The sequence below is a fragment of the Aquarana catesbeiana genome, linkage group LG05 (assembly GCF_042186555.1).
Source record: "Aquarana catesbeiana isolate 2022-GZ linkage group LG05, ASM4218655v1, whole genome shotgun sequence".
NCBI classification, from domain to species: Eukaryota; Metazoa; Chordata; class Amphibia; order Anura; family Ranidae; genus Aquarana; species Aquarana catesbeiana.
Genome location: NC_133328.1, coordinates 395458932 through 395474133, shown reverse-complemented (window position 1 = coordinate 395474133; position 15202 = coordinate 395458932). Strand labels below are relative to the sequence as shown.

Genomic DNA, 15202 nt, shown 5'->3' with positions numbered 1-15202 from the left:
AAAACTATCATTGTAGATCTAACATTGGAGAACCGAACATATAAGCATATATAATCAGCAAAATTAATACTGAAAAGTTAACAATTAAAGGTTATCTAACGCCCTTAAATCAGGCCCAGTGTGCCATGTAGCGCACGGAAAGAGCAAGAAGATTAACAGTACTCCAGCTCTAGAGACACTTCCTAGTCTCCCCTGCGTTTGGCACCGGGTTTACCACTTTTGTGTCTCACCAGGGGGCCATCCCTACCTTCCTAGGCTCGCCTGGAAAGAAGCCCGACCCGCTCTCTACGGCAATTCAGACAGTGTCTCCCGTTATAGGGCCCTTTGTGAGTGGTCCAATGCTAATGGGCACTGGAGCCGCCGAGGAGACCAGTGAGGCGTCAAAAAGGTATATGGTAAATGCACCCCATAAAAACTGTGGTTATTCCTGTCTCTGACCTAACAGCTCGGGTGCGTGGAGGCGATGTGGGAACACGGATCCGACACCTACCCCCACACGCCCATAGGAAGAAACAGACAAAAAGCAATCTAACAGTATAAAACAGTAGGGGATTAGCTCATGTAAACTAACTGTTGAATCCAATACTTTCCCCATCACCCGTAGCATTGGACAAGTCCTCTAGCTTCCTCTCTCTTCGTACGATGGGTCCATCTGCTGTATTCCAGGTTGGGGAATAAAAAAAAAAAAAAAAAAAAAAAAAAAAAAAGGTGGGGGGGGGGGGGTTCTTTTCCTTTTTCTCCACCCCCTTCCCAGGAGACCCCCTCTCCGTGACTCTGGGACAACGCAGTGTACACTGTTTGTGCAAGAAATCCCATGGAGTGTTCATTTGGGAAAGTCAGGTATGTCTCAGAACGGTTCAAGGCAATAAGGGGGACTGGTGAGCTCCTATAAAACCGACTGTGAGGCGGTTGGGCCCTCCTTCGGTAATAGGAAAAAACCCCAAGGCAATGAGGAAAAAAACAAAAACAAAAACAACCAAAAAAAAAAAAAAAAAAAAAAAAAAAAAAAAAAAAAGGGGGGGGGGGTAGGGGAGCCCCTCTAACCCCCAAGGATGGAAAAAAAAAAATTTTTGCTTGGATACAGCGAGGGGTGAACACACCCCTGACAAGAGGGGACTGCCGATTACTTATTTCTTCGGATTCAAGAGGCTGGATCTTGGGGTGCCTGTAAGGGGCCTCTCTGTGATCGACGGTAGGCCCGGACCCTTTGTTGTCTTCCGTCTGTGGGCCGACGTTGTGGGTTCGACTGCACATTTACCAGGAGCCAGTTGGGGACAGTGACTGGGTTCATCCCAGCGAAAGTGAACAGGAGTGGAAGCTCTGAGGGGTGACGCAGGGCAAAGACGTCCGTACCCTTACGGACAATAAGGTGGAACGGGTGGCCCCATTTGTATGTGAGACCCTTCTCACCGATGCCGTCTAGAAGTGGTTTGAGTGCTCTCCTCATCATCAGAGTTCTCCTGGAAATATCTGGGAGCAGGTGGATGGCCGCGCCATCAAATTCCAGAACACCCACCTGCCATGCCTGTCTCAGGATTTCTTCCTTGAGGCTAAAGGAGTGCAGGCAGCAGAGGACATCCCTGGGTCTGTCCGGTAAGTTCGGATTAGGGCCGAGAGTTCTGTGAACGCGGTCTATGGTAATAGCTGTATCTCGCGGGCGATCTAAGTAACGGTTAAAGATGGCGGTCACCGACTCGCGGAGCTCAGATTGTGTAATGGACTCCGGAATTCCCCTTAGGCGTATATTCTGTCTGCGACTGCGATTCTCTAAATCGTCTAGGAGTAGTTGTAACTGGAGAAATTGGTCATTAATTTCAGAGTGTGAAGACTGCACAGCCTGTATATTCTGGGACATTGCTCCCTGTTCCTGCTCCACTGCTGTAATGCGTGTATCTAGCACTGCAACTTCCTGTTTAACAGACTGTATCTCTCCCCTCATGGCCATCTCCATTCTAGAGGCTAGTGATTCAAAATCATCTCTGGTGGGGAGCTGCTGTAACAGTGTCCATAATTTGTGGGTAGGATCAGCAATGAATACAGGCTCTAACTGCTGGGATGATGTAGCTGGTGTACTCACTGTGTCCTGTAGCTGTAAGATGTTTGCTGTGTTGAAGCCAGAAGTAGCGTGGCAGGGAGAGGTGTATGGAGAGGTCTGTATGGAGCTGGGCAGCTCCTCTTCCACCCCAGGTGATACTGCCAGCGATCTTGGCAGGCAGGGAGATAGGTCACTGATGGGGGAGTATGGCGGCATCGTGAAATCTTCTCCCTGCCGCTGCGAGCCTCCACAGGTGGTCGTCTCTCCCCGGGTATCCCCCGTCACATGACTGGTCGGCGCCATCTTGGATACCGCCGGGGTAGAGGCGGACAGTTTGAGCTGTTTTAAATAGCGATCCATGCCGCTGGTAGTGTGCTGTTAGCGGCGGTTCGGTCTCCAATCCGTCTGTAGTGCTTGTGGGTGCTGGTAATGTGTGGTATCGTGTCGTTGGTATGCTGCACGGGTGCCGCCGGCCGGGAGCTCACAGTACAAGCGTCCTCACGCCGCCATGCCGAAGCCACGCCCCCGCCTCTGAGGCTTCTTACCATGTGATCAGCTGTGACCAATCACAGCTGATCACAGCGTGAACCAGGAAGTGCCGGTAAACGGCTTTCCTCGGTTCAAGCTGACACGGAGAGCCTATCGGCGGCTCTCCCTGTCCGGGGGGGGGGGGGGGGGGGGGTGTCTGCGCTGATAATCAGCACAGCCCCCATCAAAAGGTGCTAATCAGTGCCCAACACCTGCCAGCCTGTCCCCATAATAAATGCCTGTCAGTGCCCACAACAGTGCCCCATCAGTAATGCCCGTCAGTGCCCTATCAAAGTGCCAATCAGTGCCACTCAGTAATGCCTGTCAGTAGCTCATCAGTGCCTGCCTAGCCAGTGCCACCTATCAGTGCCCATCAGTGCCGCCTATTAGTGCCCATCAGTTTTTTTTTTTTTTTAATGGACGGTCTTTTTTCGTTTATAGCGCAAAAATTAAAAACCGCAGAGGTGATCAAATACCACCAAAAGAAAGCTCTATTTGTGGGAAGAAAAAGATAAAAATTTTGTTTGGGTACAAAATGCTCCTAATAGTATTTTCGTGTAAGTTTTTTTTTTCTGCTCTAGAAGCTGAAGCTTTAAAAACACTTCTAGACTAAAATAGTGTGCATGGACACATAGGATAACACTATATGCTTCTAAGCAGCAGAAAAAAAAAATGCTCAATAGCTGCTGCTAGGAGCATTTTTCTAACCTAGTGTGCATGGAATCAAAGAGATGGGAAGCCGCTGCAGCAACACTGGTAGATCAAAGCTTTAAATGTATGTGGCATGGACTACAATTGAATATTTCAGCATCCACAGCAGTTGGATGTGACACTGATCATTACAGATAACTAAGCCCAAACCAACTTATAAAAACTTTTTCTGGAGTTCCGCTTTAAGCTTCTGGCGGTGGGTAGCTTTTTTTTTTTTTTTTTTTTTTTTTTACCTGGAGTTACACTTTAATTACAATGTATTTCCAGGATATTTAAAATCCTTTTTAAACTGTGGTGAGGTTTGTGTATACCAATATACTTACTCATCATGACTTCATACATCGTACAAGCTGTGATATTAGGGTAGTTTCCTAATATTACTGAATTCAGAACACTATACACACCCAACCTAATATCACATCTGCACTGACTGGAAGTGATCAAGTCCAATTAAACTGACTGCACCCTAGCTAGAATGCAGGCTTTACAGAAAGTCATTACACTGACAGCACCTTAGACACTAAGACCCATTTCACATTGAAGGCGCTTTTCAGCTCTAAAAATAGTGACTGAAAAGCGTCTCTCAAGCCTCCCTAGTGTGAAAGCCGAGTGTTTTCACACTGTGGCGGTGCGCTTGCAGGACAGAAAAAAACAAAGTCCTGCAAACAGCATCTTTGGGGCGGTGTTGGAGCGGTGTATACACCGCTCCAACACCGCCCCTGCCATTGAAATCAATGGGCATCGCTGCCGAAGTGCCTGCAAAGCGTTTCGGCAGCTGTGCTTTTAACCCCTTGTTAACCCCGCTCCAGCCCGCACAGTGCCGGTGAAGCACCACTAAAATTAGCTTTACTGCTAACACTCGGGCGGTCTGAGTGTGAAAGGGGTCTAAAAGTGCTTTTTTAGGTGCATGCACAAAACAGAATGATTTCCAAGTGTACTGACCAGTGGTGGGCCATCCATTAGGGGCGCACAGGCGCCGCCCTCACCGTCCATGCGTCCGGCCCCCTGATCTACATGCAGGGCACCGAACCATGGATTCCAATTGGGGGGGGGGGGGGGTTTAAGCACGTGATTAGAGCCTGAGGCGCCAATAGCCTTCGAAAAAGGGTGGACTCGGGCACAGAGCCCACCCAGTTGTGTGACAATATCGAATGAATATTCACTATTGCAACACTGATCCTCCTCCCGGCCAATCAGGAAGCGGGTTTTGAGATGGTTTGTTAGATTTTTTTGAGATCGTTAGTTGTGTCTCGCTAATACAGGTTGTGTTTTACTTGCCACATCACCAGGCGAAAAACAGAGAGGATGCAGCCACCACATCTAAAGCTACAACACAACACGTTTTAGGTTTAATACCGCTTTAAGTAGAGGCGGGATAGGCTTCCTGAAGAAATTAGTTTTGGAGGGATCATCTAAAGGCTGACAGGATAGGAGATAGCAATACAGGTCAGATTAGAGAGTTCCAGAGGATGAGAGAGGTTCTGGAGATGTTCTGAAGGTAAACACAAGAGGAAGCAACCAGGGAGCTAGAGAGCAGAAGGTCTTAGAGAGAGCAAAGAGGACAGTTTGATTAATATTTTAAAGTGATGATCAAGCTGGGGACAAAGTTTTGGGTGACTGTGCATGTTGCTAGTTATATACGGTAGTTGGTCTGGTTGAAAACAAAAAACAAAAAAACAAAATAACACATCTAGTTCAACCAATTTTTTGTATTTTGAATTTTATTTGCTGGGCAATCAGAAGCAAGGCAGACAGAGCGGTTGGTAAGGTTGAGGAGTCTGGCATATATGAGACAGGAGAACTCTACACTACTTGTATTTTGAGCTTGGGTCATCTGCTGTGTGCTCCCAGAATGTGGAGGGCAAAGGCGGTTGCTGTGCAAAGAAGGCCAAAAGCAAGGTGTTAAGTGTTCCTGCTATAATCAAATGTGTGCACAGTGACAAAACCCAGTAGGACTCGTAGCTGGGATGGACCTGTGTATAATCTATTGCTTTTAGTCTCTGTGGCCATTTGTATAAATTGGTGGCATGTTCTTAGTTTGATGCTGCTATAACATTACTTTCTGGGAAGTAATCTCCATTAAACGTCACACAAGTATCACAAATGCAGACATACCACTATGAAGTGCCCATTATCTAAAATAGTAAGAAACAGTTGCCAGCATGAGGTGCCTATGAGAATTAGCAACTGGGGAAAGGAGAAGCAAAATGAATAATGGAACAGCTGGCAGAATTAGCAGACGATGGCTGCTACGCTTCTTTCTTTCAGCACAAAATGAAAGTCGAAGGAGATGACTAAACATAAACAGAAGCAAAACAATATAAATACCAGCGTAGAGACAATAGAAATAATAAAAAGGCATTCCTGCACTAGACAAACTGAGCAACAAAGCGATAAGCCAGAAAAACCGAACAGAGAAGCAACACAGTAGAAAATCTTGCGAACGAAAGCAAAGGCAAAGCAAAGATTCTGCTTATTGTTGAATTTTGCTCTTTAACAACAGAAAGAAATATGAAGCCAAGGAGTTCATGTTCATTTTAGGAAAAATAAATCATCATTATGCCATAGATTCAAACCATAATGAACAGTATACTTGGATTTGACTGCCTTCACCTGTATCCTTGCATCAGAATGTCAGTCCATCCAAAACATATTCCAGATTTCAATGGATGTTAGATGCCTCTCAGGGATTCAATATGTGAGCATTCTGTGTTAAATTTTAGGTGTGTATACCTGCAACAGCAAAATCATCTCCCTGTTGGATTTCATGCTATGGCATATGCAGCAGATAAGGCTGGATTACCCTACTTCTCCCCCCCCCCCCCATTTTGTAACAGAAAAAAAAAAACCTGGAAGCTGATTGGTTTCTATACAGAGCTGCGCCAGATTCTACGCTCTCCAGTTTTAATAAATCCACCCCTAAGGGCCAACTCTCATGAAGTGCATCGGGCTGTGCTGGGCAAGTCCCATATGTATGGTCAAGGAAAACTGCCTTATGTCTATTTGTTCAGTTGACACCATTGCTCTGGAAAAAGTAGGACGCACACCAATTTTTTCTCTCGGTGTTATGATGCACTACAGTGATTAAACATTAATGGAATGTAATTTTGTGACCTTCCAATAAAGATAAAAGTATAGAGTTCATCAGTGCTGTGTGTTACAACAAGCCCTAAAATTGGTTGGGAATAGAGCCTGAAACTAATAGAGAGATGGCCTTTGACTTCTGACTCTTCCTATCAGCAGGCTTGTTCTGGGTCAGTGATTCTCTGAAAGTATTGAAGCTAGAGATGGCCAGTCACCTAGCATTTTCAGGATTAGGTAAACAGTGGCAGGTCCTATATTTCCCTTATAAAAAGGTGGGTAACTAATTCACCAAAACAAAGAAATAGGTAGGGGGTGAATCGGCCCTCCAAACTATATGAATACGACTCTTTGGGAAACGACTATTTCAAAATAAAAATGCTTATTGTCAAAAGAAAATAGCAATATTTCAGCAGCATCTCACGACCTCTTGTAGATCGTAATCTGGGAAAACACAATACTTTTTATGGCTTCTTGTTTGTATTTTGGCAATGCAGATAAACAAAGCATAGCAATGAATCCTTTGTTTGTTATTCTGTTCTATGTATAATGTGCCTGCAAGCTCAGCTTTGTTGCAGTACAGATATGCAAACTTACATCTTACAGCTTATCACAAATTGTTTAAAAACACTTAGGAAGAATGAGGGGAAGACATTAAACTAATGTAGCCATCACTAAAGCTGGAGCCAGACAAGCTCTGTGCAGTACTACAGGCCATGACCTCAAAACTGGACAACACAGCCCATGGATCTTATGACTAGTGTACAGGATTTAAAAGCAAAATGAACAGAACACCAAGCTGCTTAGTAATAAACTGATTCCGCAAAAAGATCTTCATGTAGAATCGGATAAAAAATATGAAAACATCAGGAAATGTTAGGACACATTTACAATGAAACTGATGTGTAGCAAGCTGAAAGTTTTAGAACACCCCAATTTTTTCAGTTTTTATTGAAATGTAAGTAAAGTCCAATGATTAAACTGAAATGGTGTAAAAGGTAAACAGTAAACTGCCAGGAGGCAAAAAAAAAAAGTTTAGGTTAACAAAAACTGAAAAATAATGTACATTTCAGAGTTATACAAAAAGGCCTTCTTTTAGGGAAGTAGTATCGGGTTAACATCTCACAGTTGTTCTGCAACAATATAAGTCAAGCCCTGTTCACACCACCATGAAAAAGCAGACATCAAGGCATGTTTTTAACGCTCCTCAAATGCCTAATAAAGCAATCTGCAATGGAGAAAAATGGACAGCGCACAGAGCCATTCAAATTATCAAAATATGAAGCGTTTGCTTCACTGCACTTCAAAAATGAAATTATGTGTTGAGTTTGAAAGGACTTGAAGAATCTCAACTCCTTCTATTCACGTCTATGGTAATGCACCATAAAAAGACGGCATGCATTTGTGCTACATTAGGCCTTGTTCACAACAACCAAAAAAGGAGTCTAGGGTGCATTTTAAACATGCGTCAAATGCACTTGGGGAGCATTTTTAACATTCATTAAACACTCAAACGTGTCAAACAATACACATTAATGCTATAGGCGCATTTGTTCAGCGTCAGTATATTAAAGTGGGAGTCCGGCGACCAATCTTTTTTTTTTTTAGGTCATTGAGACACTTTGCTAATCCCAAAATAATACTCACAGTTTGGGTGTAATATTTCCACCTCTGTCTGTTTTCGTACTGAAGAATAACTTTAAAAATGTGATGCTGGCTGTTTCCATCTTGCTTGTGGGCATGTGAAGCCCACAAGCATCGATTTCCTGGATGCGGTGAATGCTGTTCATTCACAGCTTGTTCACTCGCATGATCATTGTTTCCGCACTGAATCTTGGGAAGCCTGACACTAAGCTCCCAGGAGACAGTGCGGCTCCGGGGAAAGGCAATAAACACGCCTACTCCCATGGGAGGAGAGACAGGAAGTGCCACAATAAAGTACAATATAAAGGTAATTACAGCAATAAAAAAAATTTTCGTATGGCATTTGAACATCTATGCAATTAACTGAAGTGGGTAAGATTAAGTTAAAAATTTGAGTGGAACCCCGCTTTAAACAAATGTGAACAAGGCCTAAATTAAGCCTTGAAAGTTTATGCTAACACTTCTAACAGGTGTCACAACTTTTGTTGATTACTTACAAACTCTCTGTCTGTAAAAAAGCAGTGTTGAAACAGACTGGTACTACACCCTCTTAAAAGGGGTTGTAAAGTCACAAGGATTTTTATCTAAATGCACCGGAGCCCCATCTCTGTCCATGAGTATCTCAGCCATCGGAGACTCTCCCTCCTGATTGGCTCCCACTGCTGTCAAAGTCAGCCAATAAGGAGGGAGAGGGGCGGGGCCAGGCAGCGGCTTTGTGTCTGAATGGACACAGGGAGAGGTGACTCGGGTGCCCCGATAGCAAGCTTCTTGCTGTGGGGGACCTCAACAGGAGGGAGGGGCTAGGTGCACAGAAGAGGGACCCGAGAAGAGGAGGATCTGGGCTGCTCTGTGCAAAACCACTACACACAGGAGGCAAGTATAACATGTTTATTATTTTAAAATAAAAAAATAAATAAATAAAAAAAAAACACTTTACAATCACATTAAGCAACACTTGGAACAGTACTGCACTGCAGGAAGTAGTATATTGCCTTCAAAATGGTGAAAAAAATGCAAAATAAAGAAGACAGACCATTATAACCCTTTTCTTTAAAGAAATTGCAAAGAAAAAGTCAAGGTGTCAGAGAGAACAGATTCCTACACCATTAAAAAGGCACTTGGAAACTGGAGGAAACTGACAAGAGGTGGTCTGGCAGACCCAATGTTACAACACAATCAAAAGACAACTACTTTCCCTGACATTTTCATTCAGCATGAGATACTGCACAGAGTGAGGGAGAGTATTTCAAGGCTGTCCCTGGTCACATGACACAGAGCCGCAGGGGAAGTCTAAGAACATGTCTCCTCATATGGTTCTAAGCACATATGCAGGGACAATGATGACTACTGTTTGCTGGAGCATAGGAGGCACTTAAGCACAAAAGAGCTGCAAGTTGTATAGAGCTTTCAATAAAAGAAAGACACTAAATATAGTGGAAAATTCCTACAACCTTCCTTCATTAGACATACGCAGCTTTATTCAGTGCATAATGGACAATGTCCACTTATTTTCAATGGCAATATTTTAACTGCAGGCCCCAAATGGTTAATCAAAGAGGAGCCACTGTACTTCCTACAACACTAAAAGCAAACCTGTCCTAACGGCCCCTTTCCAGCAGCTATATTCACTTTCCTTTTGCTCCTGTGCAAGGAAAATACCCAGTACTTCTGGGTACAGAGGAACAAGTGACTTGCCCTGTGACAGTGCCAATGTCAGGTGTTTGGCCCAGTGTTTTGCATGGGAGAAGTAAAAGTCCACAGCCCTGTATAAGCTCTGATTGGAGCAATCTTGAGCTTAGACAGGGTCGTAGGTCCTCATTCTTGGCAGCTAAATGGAGTGGTAAGGGATCAAAGCAAAAAGGTATTTGCTAATGGAGAGGGAGCATTAAACAAATCTGTTACTTTACCCTTTAGTCATTGTAAAAATGAGTTGAAATTACATAAAAAAAATAACAGCCAACTTTCTGATGATTTCTTGTGATGTGTTTCATGTAATTCAGCAGGATTTCATTTTTCTGGACTTGGGATGTGTGTACAATGCATAGTTTTCAAAGTTAACTTGTGGTTAATGCAACCACACTTACTAAGCATAGTTAAAACTCAAAATGGTGAGCAGACCACAGGCCTGGACAGAATTCAGTCCACTCAATACCAATAATATTCCAAACGTCTGAAGAAGAATGACTACCACACTCAATTGTAACACAGCTTTGGAGAATATTTATTATAAGAGACTGGAATACATAAGGCTTTTTTATCTGGCATTTCTTCTGAATGGGAAATCAGCTTTTTGTGATTTTTTTTTATCCACTTGTTACTTCCTTTTTTATACATAATAAATTGTTACAAACATCCCTGTGAGTCTTTACTATGGCCATTACATTCACTTCCCTATATTTTTTTTTTGTAATTTTGTGTTTCAATGAGAACCTTCATTAACAATTTATATTGGGGAGCTTATCGGTTAGTAACATATTTGGGGTAACCTAGAAGTGCACGCTAAATAACGATGCTGCTGTTCACAAAATGTAAAGTGTACCTAAAGATAAAGGTTTTATCTAAATGTGCCATTTTACCTTCGGAAAACACAGGGAAATGGACTGCACCTTTTCTAAAATTGCAGCCGTAAGAAACTGCATAATGCTATGCTTTTCTCTGCCCGAGAAAATGTACCGTCAGTTTCTAGTGTGTGGGGGTGCCATTAAGAAATTAATGGCATCCCCACAAGTCTGCTAACAGTGTATTTTTGCTGCGGGAATGTGTGCGACTTACACGCAGTCCTGCACCCATAGTGAATCTAGACTTTTCGCCTGTCCCGGAGACACATCAAGTCAGAGGAAATTTCCAAAGTAAGGGGGAAAATTTCCTCTCAGGGCTCATTTAGACAGCTGATTAAGGACTATACACTACCAAGAATCAGCATTTCGGTGCAGTTGGTTAACACAAGCATTTGCAACCTGCCACAGCCAACAATGGCTGTTGACACGTAACCGCACATCACATAGAGAGCCTACATGCAGTTAGGGATAGATGAACCGCCCAGGATATAGACTTTGCATCCAAGGTTGCTCAACTGTCCCTAACAGCACGTAAGTGCTAGATGTGTGGTTGCATGTGAGCAGCCGCAGCACCCGTCAGCCTGTCATTGATTTGTACAGGCTGCTGATTGCAATCTTCTGTGCTACCCACCACATAGAAATGCTGATTCTTGGCAGCAAACAGTCCATAATGGCCATCTGAATGAGCCCTGTCAATGGAACACCTGTCTCCATTGGAAGATTTTCTCTAATCTCCTGTCCTGATGACAATCATAAAAGGTTTGATGTCCCAACACTTGTCTCTTCTAGTAACAGTCATCAACAGGACAAACAGAGGGTACATCTCCCAAACTGACACAAGTTATTATACAGGATCAGGGGAAGAGCTACCACTAGGCAGCTGCTTAGGGCGCCCAGCCACTGGTGTTCCTACTCTTTTCTCTGCAGCAAGCAACTAAATCTCAGCATCAGCAGACAGCCACCACTCCGTTTGCACATAGGGGGTTATTTACTAAAGGAAAATCCACTTAGCACTGAAAGTGCACTTGTAAGTGTAGTCACTGTAGATCCAAGGGGGACATGCAAGGAAAGTAAGAAACAGCATTTTAGCTTGCACATGATTGGATGATAAAATCAGCAGAGCTTCCACTCATTTCAGATCTACCCCTTAGATTTAGAGCGACTGCACTTTCAAGTTCACTTGCAGTGCAAAGTGGATTTGCCTTTCGTAAGAAACCCCCACAATGTCAAGAGGCGCGGCGCCGGTGGAGGACTGTGTCCCGACTCCTGAATGAATGGAAGCAAGCAAACATTAATTGATGGGTGCTGGTGGGGCTGCATTTGATCACTGGTGGGCTGAATTGTATGGGCGCTTCATTAAAAAGGTGGGGTATACATGGGCGGCAAAATGAGGTTTCACCTAGGGTGTCAAAAAACCTTGCACCATCCCTGTACAGGATTTATATAGTGTCAACAGTTTGCGCAGCATTTACAACAGAAGTGCAGACAGAACAGTTACAATTCAATAAAGAAGGAATCAGATGGTCCTGCAGGTTAGAGCTTACAATCTAGGAGGGAGGGTCAAGTGATACAAAAAGTAATAACTATGGGGATAAACTGATGGTGAAAATAAAAGTACAGTTGTTAGGTAGGGGCAGAATAGGCTTCTCTGAAGAGGAGGGTTTTAACTTCAGAAAATGCAGGGAAATGGACGCACCTTTCTACAATTGCAGTAAAAAAAAAAAAAATTAAAAAAAAAAAAAAAATATATATATATATATATATATATATATATATATATATATATATATATTCCTTAAATATAATTTCAGCCATAACCAACAATTTCTTGTGTATTGTCAATCTCCCACAAAACGATGCTATAGCTTTAAACTACATAACCATAGCATCGTTTTGTGGGGGATCAGACAAACATCTGGTAGGTCAGGTCGAATCTGGATCTGATAACTGTGAAATGATCAGACGACACATGAAATGTATTCTTTTTGTTTCCATTCTTTATTACAACGAAACAAAATAGCTACACTTGAAGTTATGTAAGCGTGTCATTGATTAACCTTGGATGCTTTTTATCCCTCCTCGTCTGACCTTATGTTCCCTATCTGCACAGGATCTTCCGATGTTGGAGGAATGGTGCATGGCTGACATCATGCCTCCCAGCACAGACAATGCATTGCTTGAGGGGTGTCTGTGCCTTAACCCCAACATCCCCTCTTACGGTCTCCCGAGGCCAAGCACAGGCCGTGCCTCCTCCCAGTGACGTCAAAATGGAAGAGTGAACCCCGGGGATGAGTTGGGTGACGTCACGGTCAATGTCTGCGGCTGCCAGAGCGGCTCGTCCAGTGGAACCTGTTGCTCTCGTCTTCGGGGTAGTGAGGCAGGATGTGATAGAGGAGGAGGGAAGAAGAAGGGGGCAAGGCGAGCAGACAGCAGCCATGCTTATGGCAGCAAAGTGGGAGGGAGGAAGGGAGCTGATTGATGGCCCCGGTCTGCTCAGCTCTCCATTATACCTCCGTGCGGCGGCGCCCCCTTCCTTTCTCATCACCCCCCCCCCCAATCTCCAAACAAACACCACCCCCTCCCCCCCCCGTCACCATTTGGGGGAGTTGAGATGTTGCCAGGCAGAATCTCTGCGACACCCATTCCTTCTAGGGTGGCACGAGTTTCACCAATACACACATAGGAGGGGGAGGGGGCACACAGGGCCATCCAGCCATGCAAGTTTCCCTGTCTTTCCCCTATAATATACCTTCTCCGCAGAACACATGACACGAACAAAGACACACACTGCACTATGCAACTTCAAAGTCATCCACCATTGCCAGCGATCCCTGCAATGCGGAGGACGGCTCCCTACAAATAATAGGCACACACATATACACTCTGTATTGTCATGTATTGTCCGGGTAACGTGAGAGCACAGCAGCCGGCCTGACAAAGGAACAACTTTCTGATGGCCCCTGTGTGTGTGTGATCACGGCTTTCTTCCTGCCAGCCTGCACACATCAAAGGCCTCCCTCCTCCTCCTCCTCCTCCTCGGAGACATTTAAACCTGCTACAGGCTGCGCCGTGTGCGGAAACGGCCCTTTCTAAACATAGCCCGGCTATACCGGATGATGACAGAAACCCGACACAAAGGAAACCCCCCTCACTGCCAACACAACTTATCCCCCGATCCGGGGACACATCGCCCATCAGAAGCCATTCCACATTCTTCCTTAGCATTGTGTCATCCGAGGTCAGCACATATCTAGCTCCCCCATCCCTGGATCCCGGAGGGGGGGGGGGGGGGTCAGGCTCGGCATTTAAAGGTCCGCCTGGAGAAGAGCCCCGCACAACAATAACAATCCCCCATCAGATGTACTTACATATTTCTTCTGGATGATATTCCTCTTGGGCCTTTCCTTGCTCATTCTGATCTCCTGATCGGGTCAGCAGAAGACAACCAACTGACTCATGAATTAAAGCCCCGACACCAATAGGAGAAGACCAAGTAATCCCGATGCTGGTGCTTGTCTGCTAATCCTTCTCCGACTTCTTGTAGCTTCTTCTCCCGTTCACCTTGAAAGAAATCCTTTGTGGGAAGCCGGTCGATGCATACAAAAAAACCTAATACTTTAATAAAATAATCATAGTGGAGAGATTCGCCTTGAGAAGAGAAGCTAGGAAGGAAAACGCCGCCCTGTGCTTTTTGTTGTTTGTATTCACAGTCTCCAGTACAAATGGAACATGGTTTTGGCTTGTGATCAGCAGCTACATCTTGCACAGTATTGTCACCTGGGGAACTAGGGGTGGTCGTGTCTAAAAAAGGGGTGCGAGGGTGTGCATAAATAATAATAAAATAAAAAAGCAGATGTTGGAAGTCACGTTTGAGCTGCAGAACTCTAGCAGCAGTGAGCTCTGCACTGTGTGTCTCTCTCCAGAAAGCTTTTTTTTTTTTCTTCTCTCGGCTTCCTCCAGCCAATGGCAGCAAAAGCAGGGTGGTGTCTAGTTCCCATGCAGAGAAAGAGCCAGTGACGTCACCGTAACGTCAGCGCATCACATGGCCCAGGGATGGGAGGTTCTCCTTTTGGAAGGCTTGATGCACAGAAGCTGATTAGGGGGAAAATAATGAGAGCAGGCTCAGTTTTGCATGCCAAACAAACCATGGACCATCACAGCAATAAGCATATTGCTTCCTCACCTCTTATGCAGCTTATTCATTAGAAAAAAAAGCTTTTGCCCACAGCAACTAGTTTCTGTAGACTCAATTCACTAAGTTATAATGCACGAGCTATTTAATGCTCTCACTCCTGAAAAACTTGATTATCGCAAAAAAACATTTAGACCTCATTCAAACAATACACATATGAGCGCTGTCACTCTACAGGCATAGGGCTGCCCACAACAAACACAGCAAAGGGCTTCAAGTTTTGATGCATTTTTTTGCACATTTTTCATGCTCAAAAATGTATATCTGCTTGCTGCTCCTTACCAATGAATGGCACCCAAAGCACAACACGTTTTTTTTTTGTACACTTCATAAATGCAGACAAAATCACACAATTTTTTCATTTTCATGTGCTATTATAGTGTGAATGCAACCTAACAGAATAGTGAGCGGAGCCTTGTGTCACTTGTATATCCAATGAAAGATAACGTCTGA

The 15202-nt window shown here is 44.3% G+C and overlaps 1 protein-coding gene across 2 annotated transcripts in view; it reads right to left on the bottom strand.

The window, feature by feature from the left end:
• JARID2 (jumonji and AT-rich interaction domain containing 2) overlaps positions 1-14545 on the bottom strand; it is a 342752-nt gene extending 328207 nt beyond the window's left edge. Inside the window, exon 1 of one of the 2 annotated variants that reach the window (XM_073631096.1) lies at positions 13926-14545. In XM_073631096.1, coding sequence (XP_073487197.1) covers positions 13926-13970 — 45 coding nt within the window. In that variant the 5' untranslated portion in view covers positions 13971-14545. The remainder of the gene's footprint in view (positions 1-13925) is intronic. The other variant, XM_073631095.1, reaches the window with a different exon arrangement.
• Positions 14546-15202: the final 657 nt, after the last annotated feature.